This window comes from Augochlora pura, chromosome 6, assembly GCF_028453695.1.
Source record: "Augochlora pura isolate Apur16 chromosome 6, APUR_v2.2.1, whole genome shotgun sequence".
Lineage (NCBI taxonomy): Eukaryota > Metazoa > Arthropoda > Insecta > Hymenoptera > Halictidae > Augochlora > Augochlora pura.
In genome coordinates this window covers 5,997,383-6,018,667 of record NC_135777.1, presented here as the reverse complement: position 1 = coordinate 6,018,667, position 21,285 = coordinate 5,997,383, and the positions used below count along the sequence as shown (strand labels likewise).

General features: G+C 33.4%; 6 protein-coding genes across 14 annotated transcripts in view; 3 read left to right on the top strand and 3 right to left on the bottom strand.

Annotated features, from left to right (window-relative positions):
• Positions 1–4,481, top strand: part of Set8 (SET domain containing 8) — a 31,606-nt gene extending 27,125 nt beyond the window's left edge. The window contains exons 1-7 of one of the 4 annotated variants that reach the window (XM_078184064.1): positions 1,547–1,604; positions 1,700–1,918; positions 2,408–2,616; positions 2,691–2,829; positions 2,907–3,274; positions 3,345–3,535; positions 3,617–4,481. In XM_078184064.1, coding sequence (XP_078040190.1) covers positions 1,855–1,918; positions 2,408–2,616; positions 2,691–2,829; positions 2,907–3,274; positions 3,345–3,535; positions 3,617–3,827 — 1,182 coding nt within the window. In that variant the 5' untranslated portion in view covers positions 1,547–1,604; positions 1,700–1,854 and the 3' untranslated portion in view covers positions 3,828–4,481. Of the gene's footprint in view, positions 1–1,519; positions 1,919–1,949; positions 2,184–2,407; positions 2,617–2,690; positions 2,830–2,906; positions 3,275–3,344; positions 3,536–3,616 lie in introns of those variants that run through there. The other 3 variants (XM_078184063.1, XM_078184073.1, XM_078184067.1) reach the window with 3 other exon arrangements.
• Positions 4,482–4,916: 435 nt separating this feature from the next.
• LOC144471728 (uncharacterized) lies at positions 4,917–7,956 on the bottom strand. Its single transcript, XM_078184053.1, has 9 exons — positions 7,546–7,956; positions 7,373–7,483; positions 7,230–7,295; positions 7,038–7,153; positions 6,689–6,961; positions 6,414–6,621; positions 6,118–6,344; positions 5,112–6,051; positions 4,917–5,028 (listed from the first exon to the last, which is right to left on the bottom strand). The coding sequence occupies exons 1-8, from the start codon at positions 7,591–7,593 to the stop codon at positions 5,145–5,147; spliced, it is 1,956 nt and encodes a 651-aa protein (XP_078040179.1). The 5' UTR covers positions 7,594–7,956; the 3' UTR covers positions 4,917–5,028; positions 5,112–5,144.
• A 37-nt stretch (positions 7,957–7,993) lies between these two features.
• Elp1 (elongator complex protein 1) lies at positions 7,994–13,409 on the top strand. 2 transcript variants are annotated; one of them, XM_078184046.1, is made up of 13 exons: positions 7,994–8,129; positions 8,210–8,661; positions 8,742–9,170; positions 9,249–9,746; positions 9,808–10,028; positions 10,111–10,517; positions 10,581–11,670; positions 11,748–11,941; positions 12,022–12,286; positions 12,355–12,491; positions 12,561–12,715; positions 12,784–12,841; positions 12,904–13,409. In XM_078184046.1, exons 2-13 carry the CDS (start codon positions 8,230–8,232, stop codon positions 12,963–12,965), a joined length of 3,948 nt encoding a protein of 1,315 aa, XP_078040172.1. In that variant the 5' UTR covers positions 7,994–8,129; positions 8,210–8,229; the 3' UTR covers positions 12,966–13,409. The 2 variants fall into 2 exon arrangements, with proteins under 2 accessions (XP_078040172.1, XP_078040173.1); XM_078184047.1 differs by lacking the exons at positions 7,994–8,129; positions 8,210–8,661 and having other exon boundaries at positions 8,781–8,930; positions 9,008–9,170.
• Positions 13,410–13,823: 414 nt separating this feature from the next.
• LOC144471732 (G2/mitotic-specific cyclin-B-like) lies at positions 13,824–16,749 on the bottom strand. The gene is made up of 5 exons (XM_078184061.1): positions 16,621–16,749; positions 15,617–16,198; positions 15,299–15,538; positions 15,101–15,219; positions 13,824–14,990 (listed from the first exon to the last, which is right to left on the bottom strand). The coding sequence occupies exons 1-5, from the start codon at positions 16,651–16,653 to the stop codon at positions 14,726–14,728; spliced, it is 1,239 nt and encodes a 412-aa protein (XP_078040187.1). The 5' UTR covers positions 16,654–16,749; the 3' UTR covers positions 13,824–14,725.
• LOC144471736 (protein mono-ADP-ribosyltransferase PARP16-like) lies at positions 16,693–19,127 on the bottom strand. Of its 2 annotated transcripts, none has more exons than XM_078184076.1 (6): positions 18,514–19,122; positions 18,279–18,434; positions 17,998–18,207; positions 17,762–17,927; positions 17,566–17,698; positions 16,693–17,505 (listed from the first exon to the last, which is right to left on the bottom strand). In XM_078184076.1, the coding sequence occupies exons 1-6, from the start codon at positions 18,688–18,690 to the stop codon at positions 17,346–17,348; spliced, it is 1,002 nt and encodes a 333-aa protein (XP_078040202.1). In that variant the 5' UTR covers positions 18,691–19,122; the 3' UTR covers positions 16,693–17,345. The 2 variants fall into 2 exon arrangements, with proteins under 2 accessions (XP_078040202.1, XP_078040203.1); XM_078184077.1 differs by having other exon boundaries at positions 17,344–17,505; positions 17,566–17,586; positions 18,514–19,127.
• A 77-nt stretch (positions 19,128–19,204) lies between these two features.
• Agt (O-6-alkylguanine-DNA alkyltransferase) lies at positions 19,205–21,176 on the top strand. 4 transcript variants are annotated; one of them, XM_078184084.1, is made up of 3 exons: positions 19,482–19,633; positions 20,125–20,174; positions 20,297–21,172. In XM_078184084.1, exons 2-3 carry the CDS (start codon positions 20,146–20,148, stop codon positions 20,880–20,882), a joined length of 615 nt encoding a protein of 204 aa, XP_078040210.1. In that variant the 5' UTR covers positions 19,482–19,633; positions 20,125–20,145; the 3' UTR covers positions 20,883–21,172. The 4 variants fall into 4 exon arrangements, with proteins under 4 accessions (XP_078040212.1, XP_078040209.1, XP_078040211.1 ...); XM_078184086.1 differs by lacking the exons at positions 19,482–19,633; positions 20,125–20,174 and adding an exon at positions 19,205–19,221 and having other exon boundaries at positions 20,297–21,166; XM_078184083.1 differs by having other exon boundaries at positions 19,479–20,241; positions 20,297–21,176.
• The last annotated feature ends 109 nt before the right edge of the window (positions 21,177–21,285 follow it).

Sequence of the window (21,285 nt, the reverse complement as noted above, 5' to 3'; positions counted from 1 at the left end):
TGTATTCGGTTTTGATTACCGTTTAAAAAAGTCACTATTCGATTTGTGCAGTTGTTCCTTGTTTAGCTGGTCGTCATGGATCGTGCGTCACTAAAAGATACGGAACCGAAGCGAAACAACGAAACAGAGAGCGCAAAGTTTCGTACACGTGCTCACTTGAAATTCGTAAATAATACGGTTTCAACTAAAATCGGTTTATTCAAGCACGTGCTCTGCCGAATCACAGCGAACGGTAAACAAAGCATGCATATCGCGTATCATGTGTCCGCACACGCATGGTCACGCTCAAACGAATGAAGCCGGTGACGGTCGATCTGGCAACGCCGCATGCGCGCCGCGCTGATCGTTAGTTGATTTAAAGTATCCGCGGTAAAAAGAAAAGAATACGATAGTCAACTGGATCTAGAATCGTTGTATAACGTTCGTTCGACCAGCCGTCAATCAGTTCGGGAAAATGAAACGACTTTAGAGGATCGTTGTTGCAAAATAATACCCACGAATCGCATATTACACAATCGCACGGCTAAATCTATCTAAAAAATAACACCGTTCTAATACGATCGATCCGAGCTTCGCGCCGCTGGCAACGCTACCTATCGGCCAATTCGTGCAACTAATGATATTGAGAGATGATTCGATTTCGCCAATTTTGTACTTGTGGAAATGGAAATTTTATTTTACCTCGGACAAATGTATTTTCCGGTTGAAAATACAGTATTTAATTTCTTATGCATTAAATCTTGCAACGGGCTTTTGTCGCTCACGTAATCTAAACTTTTGTTAATACGTTAGGGTACACTGTGTCCTATTCTACCAATATTTTCGTTCGAAGTTTTTGCAGTAGATTTATTACCAGCAAACGTTCTATACTTCCACGGCAATGGAATTGTAGTAAATCGTTATACAGTATAAATTTCTTTGCACGGCGAATGAAGTCGTCTTATTTATATAATGAAATTCGGAATAGGATAGCATGAACGACACGTTTCGATCCCGTTATTTTTAATTATAAAGTAGTTTGAAATAGGTTATGTCAACGTAAGATAAATAATTAAAGTCTAGCGACAGATTATAATAGGTTCCTTGAAACTAGAATTTGATAGAAATTGTTTAATTAGAAGTCGTATTATCTAAAATATCCGGAAAAATTGACGAATACAAATATAACATTAAAACAAATCTTTCTAATGTTTTACATGTTATTCTCGATGAACGATCATTTAAAAATTCACATAATTTTCCATCTTATAAATGGAGTACATCTATGTATGAAGATATGTACACGTAGCTAGAATTGCTTGCGTGGAACTCAACAAGAGTTTTCGGTCGTTCTTAAATGTCGTAGAACTCGAGCAATAAAATTTCGGACAAAATGAAACATTTTTGAATTTTAATTGAAAGAAACATTTCATGCGCGCCAACGTAAGAATCACAGACGAAATATACATGTAATACATATGTACGTACATATGTTTGTAGACCTACGCATACATACGCAAATGTCAGCCTCTAATTCGACACACATGTATAACGTAGAATGTGTACATGTGCATGTAGCATCATGGCGAGCAATGGTGGTATATCCGGTCTGCTCCTCCGACACTGTTTGTAATTTCGATTTAATCCGATCCGAAATACGATGAACAATATTTGTAAAAAGTAGAACTGGTCACTGTATCATTGTTAATTTATACTCCAGATACTGTAAACAGTTAAGATATGAATGTCCGTTCTGGAATCGCTGACAAGGAAATTCGAATTGTTAAGATCATTTATGTGAAGCACACTAGCGTTGCGTCGACTAGCGTCGAGTGACTTGAACACGGTGGTCTAGAGTAGCACGGAAATTTTTGTATGAGAAGATTCAATTCTAGATTCCGTCTTAACGCGAAAATAACGAGGGATAATATGGTGAAAGGTAGGAATATGATTTAAAAAAATTCGAGTATACTTTCACTGAAGATTTCTTGTCATCAGTCAGGTTATGTTTTGGTAAATTTCACTTCGTCTCTATCTCCATTTTGAACGTTATCTTAGAGACGCTGACTAACTTCCACATTCATTGATTTCTAAAGAATTTAGAAAAAATTGTTTTTATAACATTACCTATGCAATGCCGGACAATTTCGTGTTTCAAAGGTTGTTAACGAATATTAACATTGTTGGGTAATGTAAAAAGGAAGGTATAGCCTTTGTATGAAAATATTAGACTTTGTGTAGAATTAGAAGTAATAAACAGTTACAATGAAAATGTCACTGGACTAAAACACTTGGCATTGATGGGTTTATTTCCGCAGGATTCATCTAAAGGAACTATATGTGTCTACTGTTATATTCCCATTTAGGATATGTGTAATTGTTTGAATGTTGTTTGAGGTTGGATATAATTTATATGTTTTAATTATAGAACGACGGAAACGGGTACAAACCAAAAATATGGTTTGTACAAGAGCCACAGTTTCATCGCTGCAACATAAAGATATTGGTGTGTCCATGAAAAAGGAGCCAAAGCTAGATAATAACAAAAATTTCAAACACGATAATTCAAATGGACAGCATGTAGCAGTGGATATACATAAATCAATTTTACCTATAAATTCCTGTTTTTACAGACAAGTACGCAATTTTTATCTATAACATTTATAATACATTCTGTTATGCGTAATTCTAATTTATATCATTGAATGTAGATTGCACCTATTTCAAGGCCTGATCTTCCTGAAACTGAAACTTCCATAGTGCCTATTAAGGAGACCTTCTACAGAAATGAAGAAACAAATGTTGTACAAAATGATATTGTCAGTGATGTTAGTCACTTTACAACAGATGGTAGTAGATTGACTAATTCCGATAAGTATTAATTATTCGCTGTGAGAAGTTGTTACATTGTACATACAATATTTCAGAAACACCTGTAGCCGTGCCCATACATGGTCCAGCTACACCTCACAGAATAAATATGCCGCACAGTCAAATAGAAGATTTAGACGAAGGAAATATGAACACTGAGAAAGATAAAAAGCTGATGATTTCTCCTGTTACTTTAACACAACCACCTCTAAAGAAGCTAAACAACCGTGGCCGAAGAAAATTAATCAATCCAGTCATCGGTCATCGTTCAAATGAATCTGTGGACATTAAAAGTACAAATCACAAACTTACAGATTATTTTCCAGTACGCCGTAGTATAAGAAAATCTAAGAAAGTAGTATTAGAGGAGAAACAACGTGATATGGAAAACAAAGTACTTTGTCAAGTGGAAGAGGGTTTAGAGGTATAAAAGTTCATGACGACTAATCGTTATTTTATTATTATGAATCTAGTGTAAAATGTATTTTTTTTAGGTGAGATACTTTGCTGGAAAAGGGCGTGGTGTGATAACAACGCGAGAATTTACGAAAGGAGAATTTGTGGTAGAATATATTGGTGAATTAATCTCTCAGGTTGAGGCGAAAAAACGCGAGAAGATATATGCACAAGATCAGACCACGGGATGTTATATGTATTACTTTCAGCATCGTAATCATCAGCATTGGTAGGAGCCTTTTACATATTATTATCGTTCGTAAATTATAACAAGATAATAATATTTATTTATACACCTGATACGTTTTAGTGTCGACGCGACAGCTGAAACTGATAAGTTAGGTAGACTAGTGAATCACTCGAGAAACGGTAATTTAGTTGCACGAGTCATAGAAGTAGGCTCGACGCCCCATCTTGTACTTACGGCAAAAGAAAATATACCATCTGGAGTTGAAGTTACATATGACTATGGGGATAGAAGTCGTGAAGCTATTCGCAATCATCCATGGTTGGCGTTATAGCGTTTTCAATTAATTATGTAGTACTATATTATATTGTACATAGGAGAATTTATTTCACAGATTATTGTTCCTCCTATGGAGAAACAATACGCATATAGGGTGTTTTAGTTGAATTTTACAAGACAAGAATATGCAAAGAAGAATACATTCATATAAAGTTCTGCTTTTCTCAGTGTATATCAAATATAATATCTTGTCTCTGAATCAGAACGAGAAGAATTAGAGAGATCCTTTGTGTTATTTGGTGATTTATAAGTGGATAATACAGATTGACCGCATGCATGATCTCTATTGTGTTTTTCAAGTAAGCGAATGATAATGTGAGTAAAGAGAATAGTTTCCCTGAGAAGTATACACATCTGTGTTGAGTTACTCCAAATGACACGATGCGTATGCACCACGAATATAAAATGTTAATCTTAAATTTATGACCGTTTTATTCCGACTGTACTCTGCTGTATTCTGTTGCAGTTAATGATGAAACTTTCTTACATCTTACAATTAGTATACTAGATCACAACTATTCCTGGTTGAATGTTTTGTGATAAATTACAATAATAATAAGAAACTCTCTTCGCGTTAGTTTACAGCATCATTTAGTAGTGCTGGTTTCATCAATTTGTCACTGCCATGACTCAATTCACTATTCGAGGAAAAATTTGCTATTGAAATTACAAGCGAAGCTGATTAGGGTATCAGTTTTAGTATGAATATACATTTTTGTAGCAGCAGAATTTATACCCACAAATGAAATAGTACAGATCCAGAAATAGAATATAATTAGAATAAACTTTTCAAAAATGGCTTTGTTTAGATGATCAAAATAACTGTGTACTTTACATGCATCTGTTTGTCATTTCTTCAATATTATATCAGTATTTTTATGTTAAATAATATTTGCAGGTAGTTTATAATTATACATTGTAAGTGATGTTATTGTTTTCTTCTTGTTTTCCAGTTCCATTTGAATATTTATTCATTAATTATCAATATTTATTTGTACTTTTAAAAATGCACTACAACTTTTTATATTATTTAACTGTATCATTACAAACATACTTGCTACTAGATAATTTCACATTGTATTTTATATGTTAGTGTTAACCATTATTATTATTATTAACGGTAGTGGTAAGACTATACGAAATGCAAATTGCATAAATAAGTCTTTATTTCATTAAACGTGTAATTTGTTTCATGTCTGTAAATAAATGATCATAAAAAAGTTACTTTTGTTAATCCCCTCTCAAAAAAGTTTTAGACAAATGCGAAGTTGTTACATACATTCTGATATAATTTTCTCATTATTACATTGTGTTATTTTAAGCCTTCTGCTTCATTGATTTCATCTTCAGAGTTTTCTCCACTACCTGTAAATGTTTCTTCAGCCGCTTGCAAAAACGGCGATGATAAAAATAATGGAAGTTCTTTGTTTCTTGGTAATGCTATGGGTATAATTGGAAATTTTTCTTGGTCGAAATAATCATCATCATTGTTTTCAAATATTGGTTTAATACTTTCGCTTTCTTTGAAAGTACAATTTGTCTGATTGTTTTCCTTATCATTAAAAACTTTATCAGCTATAATTTGACTTTTATCTATTGTTTCAGATGCATTAACTGAAGGTACAAGAACTTGACATATATTTTCTGAGGCAGTCTCACTTATTTTATCTTTATGCATTCGTTGTAATGCTTTCAATTCCCTTTCTGACATACACTTGTGTTTCTCAACTAAAACATCTTTTAATTCAACCATAAAATTCTTAAATAATGACTTATCCCATTTAAAATTGAACACCGGGACATCGTCCTTTTCATCGTTTTCATCGTTTAAAGATTTCAAGCATTCTGCTTTAATATATTCTTCAAAGACTTCATCCATAATTAGTGGTTCTGAATCATGTACAATACGGATATCGGTATCTACCTCCGGTGTTGGGATATCCTTTTCTATATGATTCTCTGTACGATTTCTAATTTGCATTTTCAAAAGATGTAAACTACCAAATTCAATGAAATCTTTTGCTGCTACAATATCTTTCTGTGTTTGATTCAATTTACGTAATATATTTTCAATAGCATCTTCTTCTGCCACGTTTTTTATAACATTATCATCGATATCTTGTAATATGGATAATACATGGCCGTAAGCTAATTGTAACTTATTGGTAGTTAAGTATAATTGCATGTACAAATTTTGCCAATGAAATGCAACAGGCCCTCTGAAACATTAAGATCGTGTAAGTAAAGTATAGATTTCCAAAAAAAAAGACATATAATATTCTTACTTGTATTGAAATGAAATCGGCTCTATTTTAGAACCATAGTAAACATCAATAATCTTTGATAATTTTCTTTGATACACTGCTAAATATTTAACTAAAAAATGAACGATGTATGCTAATTTGAATTCGGGAATTGTACTGCCAGATTCTTGCCATGTAAGGTTATTGTATGCGATAGCAAATAAATATAACATCTCTGATTGGATGATAATATAAGTGTAATATAAATTCTGTTAGAGAAAATGCGTATATAAATATAAATCATTTGATAACCACTGAACAATTCTTTTTGGTCTGACCTGTAATTTTTTATAATGTATTTCACCAGATATTTCAAATACCGCTGTTTCAAAAGTAGTTAATAGATTATCATAAGGCATATTCTTTGGCAACAGTTTTATGAGAAGTAAGGAGATGTGATAATAGGTGGTCGAAACATGCTCTAAGCACGTTATTATATTTTCCATTATAGGCTGCAGATGCTTCAGACTGTCTGCTGTAAGATCGCTGTAAAATAAAAGAATATATTGAAATAAAATAAATACAGTCATTCCATGCAGCATCAAGAACTTACTAGAACTGTTGAGTACGCTTATTTCTATTCAAATTTATTTTATATCCGTGTTTTAAAATTTTTAGACCTTTCTTATATAAATCAAATGTATCATTTTGTAAGGATACCATGGTCTTCAAATCCTTGTGCATACGCACTCTAGAGTACTCTATATAGCTGACATAAGATAATATGGATAATCCGAAACATCTTACTGAATTTTTATATACAGAGGGAGATAATATCGAAGCTGATAAAATTACACCTGACAATAGAATCTTGAATAATGTGGTCCTACAAAACAATCACATAACTGTTAATATTACCAGATGTTATGATTAATACAAAATTTAATAAATGAATTATCAACCTCCATGGTCTATAGTTGTACTTATCAAGGAAACTATGTATCATACACGCATGATCATTTGAAAGAACTTTTGCATCTAAAATGGTAGACACTCGTTTTTTTGGCACGCTGTCATCCTATTATGAACAACATTTTGTATTATTTTCTGAAGAATAATTGTGCGCTACGATAGTTTTAATACTCCATCCTTACCTGATTCAGTTCTGAATATATAAGAGAAAGTTTCTTGAAAGAATCTCTAACATAATGTACAAAATCCTAAAAATATATAAACATGTATTTTACGAAACATTGATGTATTCACCAGTATTCTTTCATGGGAAAAATAACTTTACTATGAGTTTAGTATAAAATTTCTTCTCTTCAGCAAGATCTGTTCTATTTAGTTTCACGCTTTCGAAATCTGTGTAACCCATTTGATGTAAATGTTCGTATAAAGGAGTTCCCTGTGGATAAAAGACAGAATTTTTTATTCATTATTATGTTAGCGACGAATACTGTTCCGTACTTGTATGACAACATCTTCGTCTTCATCGTCAACAATGTCTCCGTTCATGCTGTCATCTATATTGAAATAAAACAATGTATTCAATAATACATTCAGAGTATATGGACTTGTAACAATCGTTTATGAATATGTTTCTATTTTTATTGAAATGATTACTACATATATAAATTGAACTGTCGCGACGAAAATAAAATTCTTGTTGCACATTACTACATATGCAGTTCCATCGTGTAAATGTGCACACGTGTATAGGTACGGTATGTATTACATAGGTACAGTATACTATCTAGTGTATTATATAGCCCCAACTCGTGCACGACTTTGATTGCTAAGCAGTTGAAGATGGGGTCAGGAATTGCTTTCCACTAATTGGCTGACAGTTCAATGCTGAAGTAGAATTCACTGCGGATTGCATGCGCGGTAAAATGGCAGGGATACATGCGCTTGATTAGAGAGGGAGAAAACCATGTGCACGTGCAAAGTCGTCATCGCCATACGCAATAGATATTTGCACGCGGTCGTAATAGCATCTTACTTTACCTGTGTATACAAACATAATATTGCATTGAAACCGAATTATAGTGGTTAATATTTGTCAAATACCTTTCCACGCCTGCAATAAGATAATAAAGAAATATTCTTACTTGTTTTTCTTTTATTGTAGGGAGCAGTTGTTATTGAACAATGAAAAATTTAACGCTAACTCGACGTGCCAGTCGGCCTTTAAACTTTTCACAAGATCAAAGTTTAAATGAACCGAATGCTTCAACAACATTGTTTACTATTAACACAATTAATGATGATGTTTATTTATTGTTGAAAAACAAGCTATACAAATTTCCGTCAGACTATGGGAAAGACCCAATATCTTTTGATATTGATGAAAAGTTGGATCTTGTTGGTATGGAATATTGTAGCGTAACACAGGAACTGTTTGCTGCCACCAAAAGCGGTGATATCATAAATTTAGAATCGAAACTTGGTTATGAAGTAATGTGTGAATTAAACACGAATTTGCAATGTATGAAACTTAGTCCAGATCATGAAATAATAATATTAATTACAGTCGATGGTATTGTAATAACAATGGTATCTACTTTTCAAGTAATATCGGAGGTAATTATAGCTTTTATGATATTTTTATTGAACCATGACACTGAATAATGTACAAAAGATATATAAAATATATATTTTAGGTAGATCTATATGATGTAGATTTTGGTAGAAAACAATTTGTAACTGTTGGATGGGGTAAAAAAGAAACCCAGTTTCATGGATCCGTAGGAAAGAAAGCAGCAGTGTCTCAGCCAACAGAGATATCTCAAAATGAACAGGACGATGAATCCTACAGAATAACGTGGAGGGAAGATGGCTCATTATTTGCTGTAGGTTTCTTACATCGACAAAGTAGAGTAAGACAGTTCAAGGTATTTAATAGGGAAGGAATTTTACAATATACTAGCGAGCTTGCGAATGGTTTGGAAGAATCATTATCATGGAAACCATCTGGAAGTCTAATAGCAACCACACAAACTTTACCTAATAAACATGTTGTTGCACTTTTCGAGAAGAATGGCTTGAAGCACAGAGAATTTTTGCTTCCCTTTAAGCCGAAAGAAATTAGGGTACATATAAATCTCTACCATTTTAAAGCCAGTATGGTTCATAAGATGTTTAATTATAGTTAAAAAATTCTAATGCAGGTGAAGGATTTATTTTGGTCACCAGATTCAGAGATTTTAACTATTTGGTGCACAACACAAGAAAATCACTCCTCGATTTTGCAACTTTGGACAGAAAATAATTGTCATTGGTACTTGAAACAGACAATTACATTTCCAAATGATAGTTCATTGATATATATGACATGGAGTACAACGTTCTCTTCTAAAAGATTAATTATGTTGACATCCAAGGAATTGATTACATGCGATTACAACTGGTGTGTTAATCATAGTAGAGGCAAGACCATATATGACAAATCCATCATTGGAGTAATTGATGGATGTAGATTATTGATGACTGGACTAAGAATAGGAATTATACCACCACCGATGGCGCATACAATTTTAGATACTTCTGAAGCAGTGAATGCCACTGTTTTTGCACCAGACGTAGAAAGTACAAATACTTGGGTTGACAGTAATACGTTATTTTGTATTTCTGCGAGTAATAAATTAAAGTTTTATAAACACTTAACAGTAAGTACATATTAAATGGTACACTGAACTGTACAAGAAAATAAGATCTTTTTTAAACTAGGGTTCACTGGCAGTAGACTATAAATGCATTGGATCGTACGATATCAAGTGGAAAATTGTTTCAAGGGAATGTATAAAAAGATCTGTTTACAATATGCATCATTTTCTTTGGCTTGACGAGGATAAGATTCTCTGTTCTTTGTTAATAAATAATCAAAGCTTCCTATGTGTTTTACGTTTGCATGCAGTGGATGATCAAACACATGGTGAAGTAGTAGTAGGGTAAGTCCATACTCCAGAACACTCATTCGAATTTTCAAGTTATTTAAAATATTGCTCCAACATTAAGTTGTTATTTTTTTAGAGGAATGCACCCTATGGATGGTTTAATTCTGCATATTGTTCCTTCTCCTAATTTGAAAGAGGCTTATGTGTTTACTGAAAATTCTACACTATTATATACGAAAAACTCAGAATTGTTTCTAATAAATGTACAGTTACCCAACCACACTTATACAGTGGAAGTGGTAAATATTGATGGAAAAAACACTGTATTGTCATTATCGCATAGAAATTGTTTTTCCATAAATGGAAAACAAACTGCTAACAATATCACCAGTTTCTTTGTTCACTCAGAGTTTTTGCTCCTGACAACACTGCAACATACATTGATATGTGTGAAGATGAACGAAGAGGACTTTGAAGAGTTGATCAGGCACGACTTAACTGTTAAGCCTTGGGAAAATCTAAACAATGAAAAATCGTTTACAGGTACTGTTTAATATTCAGCTTGAAAATTATATCGGTATTGTAATTTAAAATCAATATTTTTAGAGTTAAATGTTAGAAGAGTGGAAAGAGGGTCTCAGTTGATCGCTGCCATTCCCAGGGATTCAAAAACAATCCTACAAATGCCACGTGGAAATTTAGAATGCATACAACCTCGAGCATTGTCCTTGTACATCGTTGGCTATTATTTAGATAATTGCAATTATTTGGCAGCATTTGACTTGATGCGTAGACAAAGAATAAATTTAAATTTGATTTACGATCACGATCCTAATAAATTTATTGAGAACGCTGAGAAATTTGTGGAGCAAGTTTCGAAATCCAGCTGGTTAAGCTTGTTTTTGACCGAATTAGAGGAGGAATGCGTTGCCACGACAATATATGCAAATTATTATAAAAGCTCAAGATATACGAATATAAATAATACTGCAACAAACAAAGTAGAATTGGTCTGTGATTTAATGAGAAATATTATGGAAAGCAAGAATACAGGCAATAATTTGATACAACCGATATTAATTAGCTTGGTTAAAGATAGAAGAAGACAAGGATTGGAGAATGCCCTGTTAAAGATAAGGGAGATGCGGGAATTAGAAGAAGCTTCTCAGAATGTGGAATCTATAACGTCAGACGAAGCATTGAAATATTTATTGTATATAGTAGATGTAAGCGTATTGTTTGATATAGCCCTAGGTATGTACGATTTTGATCTGACAATGTTTATCGCCTCCAAGTCGCAAAAGGACCCTAAAGAGTATATTCCATTTTTAAATGACATGAAGAGGCTCGATGGAAATTACGATAAATTTATGAAATACTCCATTGATTTGCATTTGAAGCGTTATGAGTCAGCGCTCGAACATATAGCTAGAGAGCCAAATGGATTTAACGAATGCATAAATCTAATACGCAATCACGATTTATACACGAAAGCGTTGAAATTATTTCAAAAGGACAGTGCACAATATAAAGAGATCGCTAGAATTTACGGAGAGTTTCTATTAAAGAAAAGGCATTACCACGAAGCCGGTATCATGTTCCACAGAAGCAGTGATTTAAAAGAAGCTCTGAAAGCCTATAAATTAGCTGGAAGCTGGCAAGATGTTATTGTTCTTTCTACAGAAATGAAACTAAGGTAAAAAATAATTGTTGCGGACTACGAAGCTTCAAGTGCATGTAAATCCATGATTAAATAATTCATTGACATTTTAGTTTGACAGAGAAACGCGCGCTTTACAAAGAGCTTGTGGATCGATTGAAGAGCGACAAACGGTATGAGGAGGCTGCATATATTCTCAATAACTATTTGGAAGACGAAGAGGAAACGATAATTTCTTTGTGCAATGGTAAACAGTGGAAAGATGCTGTAAGAATCGCGCATGATAAAGAACGTTTAGATCTAATTGGTGCGTTTGTCTGTTGGTAATACGATGTAGAAGTTTCTCCATTTTAAGAAAGATATAATCTAAGGAAAATATGTTTTCAGAGTCCCACATAAAATCGAATGTATTTGACCATGCAGATCACATAACATCCCAAATAGAAAAGAATAGACAAGACTTTGAAGATTACAAATGTCGCCTCGCCGTAGTTAGAGCAAATATTTCAGAAAGAAATGCACAATCATGCTCTGGAATGATTGGTGACAACGAATCTGTGTACGACAGAGGTATTTCAGACCTTCTCAGCGATACAAGTAGCATCGTTAGCTCAACGTCCAGTCAGAAATCAAGACTGTCTAGCTTATCTGGGTAAGAATCGTATAAGTACGCTGACACTTAATTTGAATCGCTACAAATAGTAACAAAATGCTCTTTAGAAAAAGTTATAGATCGAGTAAGAATCGTAGGAAGCACGAAAGAAAGCTTTTAAGCTTGAAAAGGGGCAGCGCTTTCGAGGATTTAGCATTGATACAAGCCTTACATCAAATTGTGAGCAGTACATATAAAGAAAAGGGTTTGTAGATTGAGCCACAATTTTTACATGCGATTAGTTTTCAAATATTAAAAAAAATTCTATTATTAGATGAGTTACATGGATTGGTGCAAATGCTTGTGTACTTTGATTGTGATGAGTACGCAGAAACATTGCAAAATACCATGGAACAATTTCTGCGTTTGATAGAGAAAAGTAAATCTGAGATTTGGGATAAATCTGCACCATCGAGTTTCCCAGAAATGGTAATATATGATTATAAATTATTTAATCATAGAAAAACGCTTTAATAAATCGCATATGTATATTTTAGGAGAATGCACAACTTTCAACACAATTCCAAGGAGTTTCTGCAACTTATAAATTAATTGGTAAAGAAAAATTATTTCAAAAGTATATCACAAACAGTTAATTTTATTCTATTTTTTTTCAGAACCTTTTATTACACGTCCGCCAGTATGTAATTCTACATCGTGGAAACTAAATATATTCTAACATTTCCTAAAAGGAATATATTTTGTCAACAACTTCGGATCGCATAAATTTTTACAAAGAATGTCAAACCTCGTTATTTAACACGTTGACGCCGGCGTCGATATTCACGATTTTCTCTGAAATTTACAAAAATTAAATAATCATGTTAAATTTATAATATTGAATTTCTATGGTTTTACTATTGAATACCTGTTTGTAATGTTCAGATAAAATAACATAAACCTATTTTGTGAAATGCAAGCAAAATAAGCAAATGTACGCCGCCCACGGGTCTGACACGTGTGACACACCGGTGGGGTCAAGCCGGCATCAACGTGTTAAATAGACTGTATTGTTGTTCACTATTTATCATAAATCAAATTCACCATTGTTCGAAATCACTTCAAAACAAGTTTGATTCGTCCAATTGTCTTCACTCAACTTCTATAATAAATCCTGAAGGAATTTTCAAAAAATATTTGAAGTTATGTTTATGTTATTTAACTTTCAAGAAATCCACAAGATAAATTTAATGTGCAAAAGAATACTTAATTTTAGAGATTATGAATATAACTCTATAAACTTTGCGCAAGCAAATAACATTAGCAATATATAGAAATAGTTATATAATACACAACATTTACAATGAAATTGAGTTTCATTGTAATATATGAGTCAAATATTTCGACAGTAATTGAAATACGAATACCCAAATAATGTCGTCTGCTCACAGAAACGTTTATACGATTTATTTTTCAGTAATGTTAATTTTACATAAATTTTATAGATATACATTCTGTATGCAACAAGGGGATTGGTACAGCAATAAGAACAAGTATAATATCTGTGAAAATATTCATATCAAAGTATAGGTTAATATAGTCTGAAATACCCGTATATTTTCATACACTATTGATAAATAGTGTATAATACTATACTATACAATATCAAAACGCTATACCCAATATCAAAATAATGTCATTTTATAATTCTGAATAAAAGTTTTAAAATACAATTTAATTATTTATAAACCAAGATTTCGAGTACATAAAACTTCTGCAAATTACAAGTATCAAAGAATATTTAAATATTATTAACCTTGAGATATATTTTATAAGTAAATGCTTTACTGAGTTTAATATTATTACTCTAAGTTAGTAAAGGTAAGTCAGTAGTTAAAAATAGCTTGAAATGGTTCTATATATCATGCGATTCGATTTCAGTTTAAATAATTGGCGGAAATTAATATTTCCTTTAAGGAAGTTAAATTATTTTGTTGAATTTTAATTAAATTTAAATTACGATTTGTCGACAATGTTGTTGTTTGCCAATCTTATTGACTATACTCTTGTGCGCGTTTCTTTCAAACTGCTTAACAAATAATTAACGTGTCAAATATCTATTTTTTTATGAATGAGATGTTTTTTACTACGCCGCACATTACACTTATGCAAAATTAATTGTAAAGTTACTACTTACTAAAAGTTTTTGTCTTTAGAAAACATAAATCACTTAGTATGTCAAGCTAAAGTTGCCTTATTTTAGATTAGAAGGTCGTCTTCAAAGTAAACACAACGATATGTTCGTTTACAAACGAGATTGTATCATTGGCGAGCTTAAAAAATGCGACACAATAACGCGAAGAGAAACCCCATCATATTATTCGTTCTACTTTTAATTAATTTAATATAATTTAGTAGTGAGACAGTTGCTTACAGAATAATGCCTTCTCATTTTTATGCATCTTTGCATAAACAAATGTCTCGATGTAGTTCTACATACTAAATCGATATTGTACTATTCTTGGCAGTAGCCATGGCAGTCATAATCTGCGATCGAAGTTCGGGCCGAGTACTAATCTTCATATACTTCGATTGAGCATATTTCCTCCTAGCAGCTTGAAACTTGATTTTATCCGAATTAATTATAATCCTAGCTATTTCCTGTACCACAGGCAATAAGTCAGTCTTAGTATAGGTACTATAATGTACTAAGGTATTTGTCCAAACCACTTTATTCTTGTTATCGTCATTGTTACCAGTAATGCTATACAAAGAAATACCAAAACGAATAGATTAGTAACAGGCATTGTATTGGAAACCTTTTAATACAGCATTTTCAAAAGAAATACTCTAATACTTGTTAAAATTACTTACACAAATGCTAAGTACAGTGCAGCAGCTGCAAGAAGGCTTGGAGAGTAGTGACACATTTCGTAATGCACTAAACATTGCTCCAAAAAATATTTGGCCAATGTGTGATGTAGAGCAACAGCCTTACCAAAAAAAATTAAACTGTTTGAGACAACATACAATGAACTGAGATTTCAGTGAGTTTACCTTCATGCAACATACCTTTCCAGCTTTGCTATATCTTCTAAGAAAATGTAGGGGTAATGGTCTACCTAACGAGTAATCCAGAGTTCTCACTACAACCATTTCCATTTGCAATATCTCCTCCTTGGAATACGCATTGTCCGTAATATACACGAAATCGCTCATATCTGGAGAGTACATTTCCTCGTATTTGCTAGCAACAAGCATAGCTGTTACGCCGACCAACTGCAATCGTTTCCTGTCTATCGAATGATAGGCCTATGGACAATAATTTAAACTAACTGCTCTATTTAAGGATACACGATTTCTTTTTTCTTTCTATAAAGAAGAACAAACCTGCAGAAATCTATCAATGGTAGCCACTGTGAGATACAACGTTTCTGGCATTAAACGAAATTGCTGGTGAACTTCAATAAGCCAATCTACGAGTACGCTCCTCATTTTCGGTGTTACCTCTTGGTCTGTTAGGTATCCTATTTTCACAGGATATTTGTTTTCTAGTGATCTTAGATATTCATAAATGTCATTGCTATAGATAGAAACTAGAGTAGGATTTTCATGATCCTCCTTATCAATGTCCTCAACTGGCAGAAGGTCACTAGAAAATGATTCAATCTCTTTTTTTATAGCGGGCTGTGCTGATTTATTTTCTTCAGGTGCAGACTCTTTTACTGTTGGTTCAACAGTTTCTTCCGGAAGTTTTTGCAATTTTTTCTCTGTTAGTTTTACAACTGGTTTCGTTGGAGCTACTAATTTTTTCTTATCCGCTTGTAGCAAACTGGTTCTATCAATGGGTTCAACTCCTCTCACTGTGTTTACTCTGTTTCCAATTTCACCTAAGGCGGCTCTCTTTGTCTTCCCTTGGATCACGGTGCATGCAGATTTAATATTTGTTACATTTTCCCGGTTTAAAAGATTCTGAAAATCGAGTAGAGTATATTTCTTATTTCTACCGCTTTACAATGCTTTTAACTCTGCAAATGATTTTTTAACATAATGCTTTTTAACATAAAGTATTGCAAATTAAAATTATTACTACCGAACGTATAAAAACAATCATCGAGAAACGAAAAAGAAAGTTAATGCAAAACAGAATGTATCAGTTTTTATCCAAGTTGATATCTCAGCTTCACTTATTCTTCCAATAAATTGATTCGATAAAATTTAGAAACAAGTATAAAATCAAATATATAGAAATAAAATATGGTCGTGCTCTCAATAGGCTTTAAAACGTGCGAGAGATATTTAAATGAGGATGCCCTATTCACATTGACTGACCTTTTCGGTATTCCACATGTAAAAAGTTGCTTGTAAACATTTCCTTTAAAAAGTCTACTCACCGTATTAATTGAGGTCCGATTTCTTAAAGCCATCGTTAAAATCAGATCGATTGATATTTGTCGTTCAATTTCACAGATCCGAATAGTTTTGAAGCAGCGTCCGCCTCGTAGTACCGTAACGACAACGACTCTGAACGACTCCGATTATTTGAATTTGTTTGGTAGATGACCAGTCAGAAGATCACCCTGTGCGCACGCACGTAACAAGGCAAGTGGCGCTTGTCTTCAGGCACACCCTCCTCCCGTCTTCGATGCCTGCCACCAGATGGCCATGATAGTTAACCGGCTTAACCTCTTCTCTCGCCGTTCGCTACTTATATTTCAATTATTATAGTAGGAGGCCCGATACAATTATGTTCTTAGTTAATGTGTATTGCTCTTATAAAACTCTCCGCAATTATAGAACTCCAATTACGTTGGAATCAAGCAGTATTTGATAAGTGGGCATTCTAGCAACTCTAATATGTATACATATAATGCCTCCGGGTTCAATTATGTATTGTATTAAATTATTGTATATTATTGCTGTCAATGAATACAATTTCATGAGAGACCATAGTAAAAATCATAATTAACAGTTCGAAACGTATAGAATGATTATTAGAATGTTTAAGGCAAACTTGGCATAGAAATTCATGGAAGGATATACAAAGACATGGAATGTAATTTTCTTAACTTAAGAAAGAAATGCATTAACGATTCGCAACGATACAAAAATGATGTTTTTACTCCAACCCAAGCTTTTGAGCAAGTAATTTATAGTATCTTTCAACTTGTTTGTTATGAGTCAATCCAACCGAGGTCAGCAGCACCAGATAACCAAATACGAATGTTAACAATTTATGTTGCTTGACCCATGCTAATAATCCGGTATTATTATTTGATCTGAAACATTGCAAATTATTGTTTTGTATGTAGGGTGTTGAAGAGTTTTAATGCGTGTACCTTGAGATCCGGGCTTCTTGACTGTAAACAAGAATATATCTTACTCGTACTAATTCACTGTTCGTTACTAAATAATATTTATTTGGTACACTTCTATCTAAAGAACTTCTAACCATAGTCTGAGCATTATTCTCTGCAACAAGATTTAAACGTACCCAATGTTTTGCCTTGTGTTTTTGTCATATAACATAATTACCTGTATCTCTATTTTTAACATCAACATCATTGACAAACTCGCACAAAGCGATGCAGCTTATTTCACTTCCCAGAACACTGTCTCCCCAGCCGTATCCAATTGGACTATATAGTAAACTTAGACCTAATTCGCTCGATAAATATATTCCTTTGCCAAACATCGATTTCTGAAGAAGAAATTAATATTTTATAAATACATTGGTCTCTTCTTGTGTATTCAATTTTGATCTACTTTACCTTGCACATACTTTGTTGTAGACCATAATGTATAATAGAATGGAAGTTCTCTAACCGACTTCCGTGGTAAGCATAGAAAGTTGTACAGCCTTGAACAATTGTTCTCCACCTTTTTTCTGAAGTTGATTGCTGCGCATTCGCAACTTCAAATATTAAATTTGGTGCCGCTACAGGTGTCACCGTTGGTACTTTTTTTAATATGGATCCGTACTGTGTTACAAACTTCCATTAATAATAATCGTACATTAAAAAAAGTAAATACCTGTAATAGGTAAACTTACACAATCTTTACTAACGCTCTTTATGCAAGGATCTCTTAAACAAATTAAAGCCCAATACAATAATTCTATAGTTGTGCTATATTTTTCATACACCTCTGATTCTTGCAATTCTTTAAGTATCACAGTAAGTGGTGGAATCAGTTCTATAGTGCCCCTCTGTAGTTAAAATTTTAATCTACAACAAGTGCTGAATTACAGACAAGGATAAATTGCAGTTACAATTTATATACTCTACCAAAGCATCGATATCTTTGCATTTGTTCTTAATGTACATTGGTGGAAAGGGTTTTAAACAAGTATCGTAGCGATACGTGTTGCATGCCGCTACAAATAATGACCATTTTAAATCGGCCCCTTTAAGATCATTTTCCAATAAAAATTTTAGGGCCGAAACCTTGTTCGTCGGAACCATGCTAAATCCGGCACGAAATTTCTCTTCCTCGCAAACACAGGAATGGCGCTTTTCAGCGGCAAAATGCCCAAACTGTTCGCCAAATAGTAGTTCGATCGCGCACAAGATAGTGCCACTATATAGTGGCGGTAAATAAAATTATTCAATCTTTTAACAGAAATTGCAATACGAAATTAATTACTTCTTGTAACTATTACGTTAATTAATCATGCTTGGTAGCATTCTATTCTGTTTTGACATAATTCATTATTTTCAGCACCGACCAGCTTTTGAAGACAACGATCCGCGGTTAAAACATTAATCTTACGATATTGGAGGCGTAACGAACGGACTGTTACGATTGACAAACCTAGAAGACACACTTAGCTATGCGTATATAATTATAATTTACATATACGTGTCGTAATTTAATAGTTGCAACGATTTTTAGTTTCATGTTTTAATATTGAGCCATAATAGTACTGTTTGAGGATCACAGATGGCGTCACAGTGTAGTAAATGTAGGTAATAAAATTGTCTATTCTTTTTACGGTAAGTGCAAAACGAAATTAATTGCTTTTTTAAAACAATTAATTAACATAATAGCTAAAGAAAACGACTAATTTCTTTATGTATTTACTGTCGAAAGAATAAAAAAAGGAGTAGGGCTCATTACTGTACAGGGTATACCAAAATTATACGTACTCCGGGAAATGAGGGGTTCCTGAGGCCATCTCGAATAATCTTTTCCTTTGCTGAAACGCAATTCGCGGTTTTGTTAATAAGTTATTAATGAAAAACAGTAGCGTATGACAGACAAGTGCGCGAGAATTCCACCTGATGCTACGAGCAAGGATTTATACGAATAAGATAAATATTCTATTAATTTCGAAAATTACGAAAAAAATAATAGAAACCTCACCCATTCAGTTGTAAATGTTGTAATCCAGAAGTTATAATCCACGTATGTAAAACAGCACAGATTCCATTAGCGTTCACTTTCACCGCACTATCATTAAATATTCATCATTAATAATTCAATAATAATTGTGGACGATAATAAATATTCCTGGTTTAATACGTATGGTCTGCCGACTCGTAGAAGAAACTGCGGGATACTGTACGATAGCCAACAATGCTTTGTTTTCTTAGGAGCGAATTTCAACTGTTTTTCATCGATTTTTCATCGGATAATAGTGCATGGACCTCTTACAATGTATGATGAACGATACAGATGATTTGTATACGACAATTTCGTGATTGATGAAAAGCAGTTGGAATTCGCTTTTAAAAATTCATAAAATCCTTGTTCGTTTCTTCGAACGCGGCTGACGCGTAGACTTCAGTCCGTTGGTTCGCGCGCGTAGCAGCGAGTTAAATTCTCGCGCGCTTGTCTGTCATACGCTACTGTTTTTCATTAATAACTTATTAACAAAACCGCGAATTGCGTTTCAGCAAAGGAAAAGATTATTCGAGATGGCCTCAGGGACCTCTCATTTCCCGGAGTATGTATAATTTTGGTAAACACTGTATATTCCACAGCTACCGTTTTCATCGCTTGGTACAAATAAGGTACACTCTTGAAAGACATTTGAACGTTTGGATCAGAAATTATCGTTGTTTCCAGGAAAGTGCAAGGTTTTGACAGGAATGCCGCAATGGTTTGTTTTCGAACCATCAACCAGGCCGAGTATGAACAAAATCATGCCGAGTTCAAAATAATTTATGATTTCCATTCGTCACCTTTTGGAGATTATCTAGTCGGCGTGACGAACACGGACAAGGCTGTTGCGTTTCTAACGTTTGTAAAAGAGGGCAATGAGGAAGGATTAGCCAATCTACGGAAATGTTGGCCTCTATCAGAATTAGTCGAAGTCGACGATAACGAAACGAGTCAAATTATGCAGACAGTGTTTTCTTCTGATACAGTCGCGAACAATTCTCTGAGGTTACTTTTGATGGGCACAGAATTTCAAATGAAAGTTTGGCAATGCTTGCTAGATATACCGAAGGGCACATCTATTACTTATGAGCAAGTTGCACGCAACATAAACAATCCAAAGGCTGTGCGTGCTGTTGGTAATGCTGTGATGAAAAACAAAATTGCATACCTCGTGCCTTGTCATAGAGTTAAAGGAAAGTCTGGTAGTAACAAGTACAAATGGGGAGCAGAAATGAAAGATGCTATCCTGTCCTATGAAAAACAAGAATGACCTTATTCCTGGGCCTTAGTCTCCTGTATTGTTTACACAAAAAATGAATAAATCACCATAAGATAATTAATATGTACACATACTGATCGAACAGGGTCGAGCATATTTTAAAACAGCATAGCTTCTTTATAATTGGGTACAATTATCATATATTTTCTATCTATATTTAGACAGTAATCTATATAATGTTGTTACATAAAAGTAATGTAAAAAACAAGTCATTAATTTCTAGCATTTTACATTGACCTAAGAAGTATTAGATTGTGCATAAATATGTATATACATTTATGAATAAATACAAAAGCATTTTTCAAAAAGGACTTGTGCTGCGCATGATACTTGTATAGAAGAATTGTATACGTGTCACGGACACAATATTTGTGTATATGTATCAACGCGCATA

Excerpts from the sequence above, each read along its gene's own strand:
- LOC144471736 (XM_078184076.1), bottom strand. The coding sequence starts at position 18,690 with ATGGTTCCGACGAACAAGGTTTCGGCCCTAAAATTTTTATTGGAAAAT. Across the intron at positions 18,435-18,513 it reads GCAAAGATATCGATGCTTTG|AGGGGCACTATAGAACTGAT; the intron begins GTAGAGTATATA and ends TTTTAACTACAG. Across the intron at positions 18,208-18,278 it reads AGAGCGTTAGTAAAGATTGT|TACGGATCCATATTAAAAAA; the intron begins GTAAGTTTACCT and ends TTTGTAACACAG.
- LOC144471728 (XM_078184053.1), bottom strand. The coding sequence starts at position 7,593 with ATGAACGGAGACATTGTTGACGATGAAGACGAAGATGTTGTCATACAA. Across the intron at positions 6,622-6,688 it reads AAGCGTACTCAACAGTTCTA|CGATCTTACAGCAGACAGTC; the intron begins GTAAGTTCTTGA and ends TTTATTTTACAG. Across the intron at positions 6,345-6,413 it reads TACATTATAAAAAATTACAG|AATTTATATTACACTTATAT; the intron begins GTCAGACCAAAA and ends TTTCTCTAACAG.
- Elp1 (XM_078184046.1), top strand. The coding sequence starts at position 8,230 with ATGAAAAATTTAACGCTAACTCGACGTGCCAGTCGGCCTTTAAACTTT. Across the intron at positions 8,662-8,741 it reads CTTTTCAAGTAATATCGGAG|GTAGATCTATATGATGTAGA; the intron begins GTAATTATAGCT and ends TATATATTTTAG. Across the intron at positions 9,171-9,248 it reads TTAAGCCGAAAGAAATTAGG|GTGAAGGATTTATTTTGGTC; the intron begins GTACATATAAAT and ends ATTCTAATGCAG.
- LOC144471732 (XM_078184061.1), bottom strand. The coding sequence starts at position 16,653 with ATGGCTTTAAGAAATCGGACCTCAATTAATACG. Across the intron at positions 15,220-15,298 it reads GATATAGCAAAGCTGGAAAG|GCTGTTGCTCTACATCACAC; the intron begins GTATGTTGCATG and ends TTTTTTGGTAAG. Across the intron at positions 14,991-15,100 it reads GCACTGTACTTAGCATTTGT|CATTACTGGTAACAATGACG; the intron begins GTAAGTAATTTT and ends TTCTTTGTATAG.
- Agt (XM_078184083.1), top strand. The coding sequence starts at position 20,177 with ATGTATAATTTTGGTAAACACTGTATATTCCACAGCTACCGTTTTCAT. Across the intron at positions 20,242-20,296 it reads CATCGCTTGGTACAAATAAG|GAAAGTGCAAGGTTTTGACA; the intron begins GTACACTCTTGA and ends CGTTGTTTCCAG.